This window comes from Panicum virgatum, chromosome 8N (assembly GCF_016808335.1).
Source record: "Panicum virgatum strain AP13 chromosome 8N, P.virgatum_v5, whole genome shotgun sequence".
In the NCBI taxonomy this organism is placed as follows: domain Eukaryota; kingdom Viridiplantae; phylum Streptophyta; class Magnoliopsida; order Poales; family Poaceae; genus Panicum; species Panicum virgatum.
The window spans coordinates 5075947-5086249 of NC_053152.1; the positions used below are offsets into that span (position 1 = coordinate 5075947).

The window sequence follows — 10303 nt, forward strand, 5'->3', positions numbered from 1 at the left end:
TCGCCAGCTACGTCGTCTCCAGGTCGACCTGGCCGGACCGGCGGCTCCTGGCCGCAACGGCGCTCATGTTCCTCTGTGGCCTCTTCAAGTACGGCGAGCGCACCTGGTGGCTGGTGCCTCTTCTCGGCGAGGCCGGAGGGCCTTCGCAAGAACTCCTTGGATTCACTCAAAACCTTCGCCGTCAATGTACCCTACGCTCGACCTTTAGTGGGTAAGGCCAATGCGGCCGAGGCATCACTGGAGAAAAGAATCGAGAAGATGCTTGACGCCCATAGGATAGGAGGCGACCTCCAGCTCTCAAGGCAGAGACGACGTTGGTATCGGATGCTCTGGCCAATGAACTGAAGACCATTGCAGGTGCCGGACCTCTGCAATACCTGCTCCAAGGTCTCAAGTCCAATCGACACCGCATCGGGGCCTACCACTACGTTGCCGCACTTCTTTCCGATTGCTACGACAGCCTCTACACTAAGGGTGGGCTGCGAGGCTTCTGGATCGACGCCTTCAAAGAAATATGCCTCTCGTGCAGCGACACGAAAGACAGAATCTTTTTTTCTCCTTTTCCTGTCGGCCTTGCTCTTCCCATCCCTTGCGATGTCGGCGACGCTGGTGCTCTTCGTGTTCACCGACAAGCACCAACTCTACAGCAGGGCTGATGTCGTCGTGTCCTACGTTTTGCTCGTAGGGGCGATCGTCCTGGAGGTCGCGTCTCTGGCCGTGTCCATTCTTTCGCACTCTGAATTTGGTGCAGACAAGTGCATCCCTCACCTTCCAGGGCGTAGGAAGCAGTGGTCTCAAATTCTGGCCCAGTACAACCTGATGGAAGCACACAATATAGAAGCCCAAGCGAAGAGGTCGTCTGTGCCAATGTGGATCCGCAAGCTCTGGTGCAAGCTCCTCGGCAACAAGGCAGTAGTGACACACATCGACATCACTGAAGATCTCATGATGCTTGTCCTCGACAAGCTGCTGGAATTTGGAAGCCACAAAAAAGATTGGTCCTTTGCCAGCTCCCGTGGCCAGTTAGCTCTGACGGCAGAATTCTCTTCATCAACTCCATCTCCAACCAGGACTACTGCAATTCACGAGAGCATCCACGGCGTGGATTTCCCGACAAGCGTCCTGACCTGGCACATTGCAACAGACATGTGCTACCGACTCGACGACCAAGCTGAAAAACATGATGATGGATCTGATTCGGCGAACAAGAAGATGGCCATGAAGCTGTCAAATTACATCATGTACCTCATCTTTAAGTGCAGGGTGATGCTCACAACCAACTCCAAGCTCATGCATAAGACGACTATGGAGGGCATGGAGAAAGCTCTTGGAGGTAAGGTCGTCCTTCCAAGCAACGAGGCAATCAACAAGATGGTGCATGATGAAGCAAACAAAGGACAGCATCATCACTCAGCCAACAATTCTGCCTCCAGCAGTCGCCATCAACAGGTAACTCAGCTGCAACTTCTGAAAGACAATATAGAAGCTCTCCATTCACGGGTGCCTTCTGCCTGTGCGGTGGCCGACGAGCTGGCTGCCATCCCCGGTGGCCGCCGCTGGGGTCTCATCGCCGCCGTGTGGCTGGAGATGCTCTACTACGTACATCGCGCCTCGTTGCGGAGGCGACTTCCATGCCGAGCATCTCAGCACCGGAGGGGAGTTCGTCACGCATGTCCTGGTCCTCATGCATCAGCTTGGGCCTTTTCTACCACCCCCAGGTGCTTAATTAGCTTCTTGATGCTTCCATCAAGTGTGTGCTGGTGGAAAAGAGACAGAACATATGTATGATGCATTTAGCTGATGATCTGTGGCCTTTGCACAATTTTACAAGGCCTCATGAGTGTACTATGATTTTATTCTTATAATAAAACTAGGCGTATAGCCCGCGCATTTGCGCGGTTAGTATTGAAAATTTAAAAATTTGCATGTTATTGTACCCTTACTTAAAGATTATACTAAATATGTCTTATTGTTGATTAAAACAATTCAAATATGATCTATCTATAATAACAATTTGATTTGTTGAGCTTTAATAATATTATGCATATAATTATTCTTATTTTTGTTTTATTTTGATTAATTGTTGTTAGCTTTAGTTTTTATTAATAATATATATATTTAACGTGGAAATTAGGTGATTTTTAATTAAGCACAGAGGTATTTTATGTTAAATTTATCATAATGGCAGTGGTGGGTAATTTTTATTTTTCTATTTTTCTTCGATTAACGTGGAAATTTCTAGACCTTGAGAACGAACGTGAAGACTCCATTTGTTGGCCAAATAATAAAATAATAGATGGACCTACTATATGTGTGTCTTCACCGTCCATCTGTAAATGCACTCATGGTTTATGTACTTTCAAAAGTTTATGCACATTGATTTATAAATGTAGAGCCCCTTTGGTACAGCTTCTTCAGGCCCAAACGGGCCCAACTCAAGATGTCTTCAGTCATTTTGATTTCCTAGCTTGAAAAAAAACAATTTTTCTTTCACTAATTCCGTGCAAACGGGCCTCCGATTCACTTCCAGCCCAACTGCGAAAACAAACAGCTGGAATATGGACTTGGCCCCCATTCAATTCCACTAATCCAGGCCAATACTATGAACCAGAATTCAGCGCCACACATCTCATCTCATCAAGACTAAATTTGCCACAAACCTACAGCACTTGCACTACCAGATAGGCAGACAGCAATAGGTGGGCACTATAAAGAGCACAAATAAAACTGGCAACACAAACGAGGAGAAATAAATGACCAAAAACGTAAGCAACCATCAGGTTCTATAAATGTACACCGATCTACCATCAGGTAACGACTGATATCATCAACGGACGGTCAAATAATTTATGCACAATCCTCTCATCAGATTCTTTCGAGCCCCAGCCTCTGCACATTTGTGTGGGTAAGGTTTAGGGCTTAAAAACAACCCTTCCCCAGACCCCGCACAGTGCAGGAAGCCTACGGCACTGGGTACGCCCTCTCATCAGATTCTTCACTTTTTTGTTTTGCTCAAGTAGCTACTAAGAGACGCCAGACTCCCCGAAAACACCGGGGATCCCGAGGGTGCGGATGAGGACAGATTCGGCCGAATTGGTGAGAAGCAGCTCCCATTCCTCTTAGGAAGACCCGGTTCGGACAATCCATCAGCCATGTCTGCAGAGAGCAGGTCATCGTCGCCATCTCTGAAGTCAAGGTGTGTGTCCCTGGGTTCCAGATTTTCAGCATCAGACGCCACACCATCTAGGTCAGTTAGTGATTTCAGCTGGCGACCAAGGTTAGCGATGGTCTTCTGGCACTCAGCGAGCTTCCCAGCAGCACCAGTTAACTCTTTCTCCTGGGACAACATTAAGAATCAGTAATAATTCTTAGTTAAAACTGCAGGCCTAAACAAAATGGTTTTGGATGATATGTTCAGAGTTCAAACTAGATGTAGTAAGACATAGCTATACCTGCTTGACCTTCAGGTCACCGTTTGAGTTAGCAAGACGCCAAAGCTTCGCCTCTCGGCTGTCCCTAGACAGCTGAGCCTCCAGCTTGCGGCATTTGGCTTCATACTCTTCTGACAGAAGCTTCTCCTGCTCAACCTTCCCTTGTAGCAGGCTCACCTTGTTTCTCAGTTTTGTAAGTTCCAGATTTGCTGCTTCAAGTTGACCCTCCATTGACTTTCTCCGGGACACTGCGTCCTCTGATTTAGCTGTAAATTCTACAAGCAATGAGGTCTGGTCCTTAAGCCTTACTTCCAATGACGAAGCCTTCTCCCGGAGCTTCATGGTCTCCTGGTGTGAAGACTCAAGTTCAGACTCCAACACCTTCCTGATGCCTTCCACTGCCTCTAGTTGCATCTGGAGGTCTGAAGAATATGCCTTCTCTTTTGTTGCATCATGCTCCAACTCATTCACTGTCCTGTGAAGTTTTGCAACTTCTGAGTTCACTACCTGCAATTGCGCTTCTAATGACTCTTTGGCAGACACTGAAGAAAGTGATCTCTCTGACTCAATTTTCATGCTCTCGACCTGTTTCACAAGTTCTTCCTGAGACGCCTTCTCTTTCCGCACCTCACTCTCCAAAGTTTGCACAATCCCTTTCAGTTTCCCAATCTCTGTGGTTGCAGACTGCAGCTGTGCCTCCAATGATTCTTTACATGCCTCTGCCATGTCTGCATTTGCTTTGTGCTTCATCAAAAGAGTTCTCTCTGCATCAATCTTCTCTTCCAAGAAAGCGACTGTCTTGCGAAGATCTGCAGCCTCCGCAGAAATTACCTCTAACTGCAGTTCCAACTCCTTCCTGTCAACCTTTTCTTCCAGTGACGCCACCATCAGTTGTAGCTCCGCAACTTGTGCAGACTTAGACTCTAATTGCAATGCCAAATCTTTCCTCTCACCATCCAGTTGTTCCGCTTGTCCCAAAGCAGCATGTGTGGACTCGTTTGCCAAGTCCAACTGCATCTGCAGATCAATCAACTTGTTGTTGGCCACCATTAGAGCATCACATGATGTGCCAAGCTGATCTCTGGCATCTGCAAGGGCAATTTCAAGCACCCTTTTCTCAACTTCAATCTTCTCAACCTTTTTACGCAAATCTGCCACCTGACCCAACAATGACTCAGTTTCAACTTTTGACGATTGATCTCTAGTTACAACATGGTCAGAATCAGTTTCAGCCCCGAAGCTAGAGCTTACGCGGTCTACTTCAGGCAAAGCAGCCAGCTTTTCCATCTCGAGGAAATCATCCATAAGGTCAATCTCAACAGGATTGTTCACAAGATTTCTTGTGCCTGAGCTTCCATTCTTGAATTGGTCAAGCTCAGTCATCAGAGCTGATGCCCAAGAATCACAATTTTTCATTTGATCTTCAACAACTAGCATGTGCTCCCCACTGTCAGACTGACTGTCGGTCTGAGATTCCATGCAAGCACTATTGGCTATAGGCCTAGAATCATTGGTCAAGGATGTTCTCCGTGTTAGATGACGCAACTTAAGGCATTCTGCCTCAACTCTTGTAATCTTTTTCACACTTTCCAGGTGAAGTTTGCTTGCTGTCTCTGCTGCTTGGTTGCTCAGGTCCCTTTCCCGTGCAAGTATCTTCAGATCCTTCGACAGTGTGAGTAGCTTGACCTTGAGGTCTTTGTTCTCTTTCTCCACTATTTGAAGCTTTTCCTGCAGATCACGATGGGCATGCACGGTAGTAGCTTCTACTTTGGTGGCTTCCAGCTGCTTACTCAGTTCAGCAATATGGTTCTGGAGCTCAGACTTCTCAGACTCCAATTCTTCAGACTTCTTGGCAACTGCATCACGGATCTTCTTGTCTTGTTCTTCTCGTGCCTGGCGAAGCTGCCTTACACATTCTTTAAGGGCATCATCTAAGTGGCTGACCTGATCCTCCAGAGAGGTGTTCTTCTGAGATGCAGTTTCAAGTAATTGCTTCAGGGAAGAAACTTCAGCTTCAGCTTGTTCCCAACCTACAAATAAAGAAAAATATAAATTCAGTACAGTACTAGAATCAAAGGAGGGAAGAAACCTTGGTAGCATTTTAAACTTCACCTTAAGCAGGTACTGAACTAATAAGTCAAATGAATTTAATCTTTTTTTAATCAAGTTGACTTCATCACATGAAAAATTGGTTCTCCAGAACGAAAAGGTGCTACTGAGTAAACCTATGTATGGAGTCACTCAAACTGCAAAATTTATTAAGTGAAGTCCAATTGGAAAGAATAAAGTACCTGCAACAGCCTCTTCTGCAACCCTTGTGTGCTGCTTTACCAAGTCCTCTTTCGCACTGATAGTCAAAAGAGCAGCAGAAAGTTTCTCATTCAGACTCTTCATAGAATCCTGGACATCATCATCCCTGATCTTTGGGGACACTTTCTCATTCAAACTCTTTACAGAATCCTGGACATCACCATCCTCTAGCTGTGGAGGTTGGCACACCTCTGGCTGTGGGGACTGGCCATGCTGTGGAGAAGAATCATTTAAGATAGTTGCCAACAATAGCTTCTCATTCAATGACTTTGCTGTTTCAGCTTCCTGAGTCTCATCATCAGTCATAATCCTTGAAGAAACTTCAGGTGAATGACTATGGTTTGGGGAAGAAATACTGGAAACAGGTTTGACTTCCTGATTTCCAGAACAAACAAAACGAAAAATGTTTAGAGCAAAGCAGTTGTTAAATAATCCAAAATTATCAAATAGTCTACAAAGGAAGGAAGCAACATGATGAACACATAGGATAAGCCAGACAGGTCTCCAAACTTCTCCCTTTTTTAAATCTGAGATAGACAACCATAATAATCAGCCCTGTCCGGAAAACCCTAAGCTGAACTACCTGAGTGAAAAGTCTCCTTGAGACCAAATGCACAACCACCATTTACCCTAACCACTAGGATACTGAATAACTGAATTTAGAAGTTTATATTTTAACAAATTCAGATATATCATTTGGACGAATTCAAGTACAAAAAACTCTAGAGAAGTGCCAAACTTGGTTGTATATGTATTTTAAAGACAAGAAAGACAAATTGTGCGTACAACTCAAGAGCCAAGAAGCGTAAAACTCTGAACTGAAATGTGAGAATTAATAAGAATGGCTATGTTAACTTGAGAATCAACTATTCAACAGGACCTCTGGACAATACATCTCAACGTGACAGTAATTCAGATCAGACTGCATGACAGTAACATCTCAATCATAGATTTTCACAGGTTAGAATAATGCACCACAATCACCATTCCTAGCATAACATTTTTATTCCATTTCCACTAGTAAAAAAAAGTACCAACTACTATATTTACAGGGGAATAAAAAATTTGGAAACCTTATTTCAAGCACCTGAATGGATCCAAATTTCACTTGGACCAAGAGCTAAAGCTAGGTTTTAACACTCTATATGGCAAAAGTAGCACAAAAGGGAGAACAAAAGCAAGAAGAAAGCTAGTGTATCAAGTATCAACTATACCTAACTCAAGCAAAAGCATCTAAATTCTTAGGAAAAGTCCAAAGTGCAGCCTATGTATTGTTGCGATGTCATAAATATGTTGCTTAACAACATTAAGCTTTGCTCAACCCACCACTTATTTTTGTACTGGAGAGGGAAACAAAAGCCAGATAACGAGGCTAAAAAGGAAAAGCATTGGAATTTCGAGTTCTATGGATATCCTCCTTGCTGCCATATGACCATACTTGGGAAGAAAAATATTTGTCATGTTGTTTTGCTAAAAGAAAAATTGTTTCAATAGCTATATGAACAGGAATATCAGACACAGATCCAGCTACTACAAGATCTTCCTATGTGACATTAAATAAAATGTTGAAACCCTCTTTCCAATCATTGCCATGAGTATGCTAATAGCAACCCCAAGCTGTACTAGCATATTAAGCAAACGAGTAGTGTTATTATCTAAAAAAGCGATAAGTAGTACCATATGAATTATGACCTATCATGTCACAATACCAACAGGTCAAACTACAGCCCGCATGCTTCATTAATCTGTCTAAGGCAAGCAAAAATGACATCTTGCCTAGAGATGCCAATAGCACTCATGTTCATTTTAATTAAAAGAACCTAAATCAGAAAAGCTGTCACCCCAAATCTGAAAAGAAGGCCTGAACAACCACCAACTCATGATTTTCAAACTGCAGATAAGTCAACATTTATTGGAACGGAAACATCACTAACATGCAGAGATTAAGAAACAAATTCCCTTCAAAAGAAAGTTAACAGATGGAGCAGAACCTGATCGTCGAAGTAAGGCTCAGAGTGTGACGACCCAGAACCAGAGCTATCACTCTCCCCAGGGGTCTTATCTGACGACTTGCGCTTCCACAGCCAACTCCGGCGATCCATCTCCCAGCCACCAGACCATTCAAAGCAGCAACTGGGATTCTATTGGATCCTCCACCATCACAATGTCCAAAAGCAGGGTCCAGATATCCACACTGAAAATAAAGAGATAGCTTTTCAAAAAAATAAAGAGATAATCTCCTCAATGCACACCACATTGCAGAGTAGTACCGCAAAACTGAATACGATGTGGTAAAAAAGTTATTCAAGAACATGAAAAACTTAAGGATGCAATTACCCTATTCTTTACAATGCAAGTCCGCACCAGCACAACATCATTTTCTACTGGATTACCATAGAGATACAGGTCGACACAGGAGGACATTCAGCAATCGATTAGCCCTTCAGAAACCGAGAAAAAGTACAAACAAACATTCTTTCCGCAAACCCCTGCTATGTTGAAATTAATCTTGCCGCAAAAAAAATGTTGAAACTAATCAGACAGAGAAATCCATTCTGCCTTTCCGGAAACTCTGCTCCAGAAAAGAGAGAAGAAAATGCTTTTGTAGAAGAAAACCTCAGAGATCGAAACTAGGTAGTAATTCCACCTAAACCCTTAAGTCTTGTAGCACGGTAACTGCAAGAACCAACCTGAACAATGCAGCGGAGGGATGAGGCAGTCAGGCCCCAAAACCCGCCGAAGAAATCAAATCGAAACCCTTCGGCATGCCGAAGGAAGAAATCCCTAAGAATCCGGAGGAAAGAACCGGATTTCAAGACGACGGGAACCCGCTCTCATCCATCAATCACCAAATCTCCTCGAAATCCCACATCGGAGACAGAATGCAGACCAGAACCCCAACAAAAATCTCCAAGAGGAATGAGCAGGAGAACATCTCCACCACCTACTACCAAAAATCCATTGAAGATTCAAGCGAATGATGGCAAAGAAAACCGAAACGGAGCGCATTAATACCTGCCACCACACAACCAATGCGGGGGGATCTGCAACAGTCACAAGAACGGCGTGGAACCCCAGACCAAAAAAAAAAGCTTTGGTTTTTACTGCTGGTCCGGTACTACTGCTACACCTTCTTTCAATATTTCTTCCCCTTTCCCCCTGTTATTCGTGGACTGAAACCAGATGGGACGCAAGAACAGCACCCACATTGCCCACCCCAACCCCCCAACCACGAGCACAAGCACAGATCGAAGCACACAGATGGATAGCCGCTTACCAGATTAGCGGCGCGGCGCTGACGCCGGCGCCACCGCGGTGGGTTGGAAGAAAGGCCGCCGTGGCTTGGGGCGCGAGGAGCAGGAGCGCAGAAGAGAAACCAGTCGCCCCCGCAACCGCAAGAATCCAGGCCGGCCCGGGCTTTCCTTTTTCCTCTTTTCTCCTCTGCGCTCTCACCAACTCGCTTTCTCTTTCCCGCCCAGGCAGCTCGAACAAGCCATGGGTCTCTGCTGCCTTTGCCTTCCTCGTCTCCCTCCACCCACACTAGCCGTCTGTTTGGTTCGATGGTGTGAGCCGACCCGGATGGAGCCGACCCATCCTTCGCGGTGTTTGCATGGAAGACAAGAGGATTGGGTTGGCTCCACGATGGAATATTTCCTCAAGATGCGGGTTCGTTTCCTCCAAAAAAATCTGAGGGACGGAGCCGACCCGCTCGGGTTCGCTCGTGTGCGTCCGCTCTCCGTCTTCTTCCGTCGCCTCCCCAACTCCGCTCTCGAGCTCCGCCGTCCCCTGCGGACTTGCGGCCGCCCCTCCTCATCCTCCTCCCTTGCCGCGTGTTGGCCGCATCTCTGTGCCTACACCGCCAGACCTGAGCGCCGCCGCCTCCTTGGCCTCTCCCCTGAGCCCGCGTGCGCACACCCCCATACCCCCCCCCCCCCCGCTGCTCGGCCGCCGCTTGCTCTTCTCCCTTGCGGCGCCAGGCCAGGCCGCTCGCTCGCGCGCGCCTCCGCGCGTAGCACTGCGCCGACGACCGCCGCTGCCAGGCCTGCGCGCCGCCTACCCTGCCGCTCCTGGTGCCCTCGCGCGCCACCGACGCCCCTGTGAGGGGGAGCGGAGAGGAAGCCCGCCGCGCGCCGCCGGCCTCCGCGGCCGCGCCATGGCGCGTATGTCGTCGTCGCCCTGCGCAGAGAGGAACCGGAGCCAGGAGACAACAGGAAGAGGGAGGGTGCCCAGGAGAGCCTCGTGCGCGCCCATGCCTTGTGGACGCCCCTGCGCGTGCTTCCTCGCCGTACGGCCACCGCGTCGTCGAGCCGCCGCCATTTGCCCCTCGTGGCCGCCTCCTATACCTCCATGGCCCTGCCCTCCTCAAGCCCGCTGGCCGCGTCCCTCCTCCCTCGGCCGGCGCGGCGCATCCCCAGGTCGGCCGGCGAGGCGCATCCTGGCTCCTGCGCGAGCTCCGCGCGGCCATGGCTATGGCGGTGGAGGAGCTCCGCGCGCGGCCACGGCGGTGCCGGAGGTGCAAGCTGAGGCCGGCGGCTCCAAGGGAATGACAGGTGGGCCCAATG

The 10303-nt window shown here is 47.5% G+C and overlaps 1 protein-coding gene across 3 annotated transcripts; it reads right to left on the reverse strand.

The window, feature by feature from the left end:
• Nucleotides 1–2688: 2688 nt before the first annotated feature.
• On the reverse strand, nt 2689–9328 carry LOC120684615 (filament-like plant protein 3). 3 transcript variants are annotated; one of them, XM_039966496.1, is made up of 6 exons: nt 9019–9328; nt 7733–7935; nt 5723–6116; nt 3453–5461; nt 2986–3337; nt 2689–2862 (listed from the first exon to the last, which is right to left on the reverse strand). In XM_039966496.1, exons 2-5 carry the CDS (start codon nt 7841–7843, stop codon nt 2996–2998), a joined length of 2856 nt encoding a protein of 951 aa, XP_039822430.1. In that variant the 5' UTR covers nt 7844–7935; nt 9019–9328; the 3' UTR covers nt 2689–2862; nt 2986–2995. The 3 variants fall into 3 exon arrangements, with proteins under 3 accessions (XP_039822430.1, XP_039822429.1, XP_039822431.1); XM_039966495.1 differs by having other exon boundaries at nt 2689–2859; nt 2981–3337; XM_039966497.1 differs by lacking the exon at nt 9019–9328 and adding an exon at nt 8079–8301 and having other exon boundaries at nt 2689–2859; nt 2981–3337.
• Between the last annotated feature and the right edge of the window lie 975 nt (nt 9329–10303).

Coding starts and splice junctions, on each gene's coding strand:
- LOC120684615 (XM_039966496.1), bottom strand. CDS start 7,843: ATGGATCGCCGGAGTTGGCTGTGGAAGCGCAAGTCGTCAGATAAGACC. Junction 6,117..7,732: donor AGCCTTACTTCGACGATCAG/GTTCTGCTCCAT, acceptor TCTGGAAATCAG/GAAGTCAAACCTGTTTCCAG. Junction 3,338..3,452: donor GTGACCTGAAGGTCAAGCAG/GTATAGCTATGT, acceptor ATGTTGTCCCAG/GAGAAAGAGTTAACTGGTGC.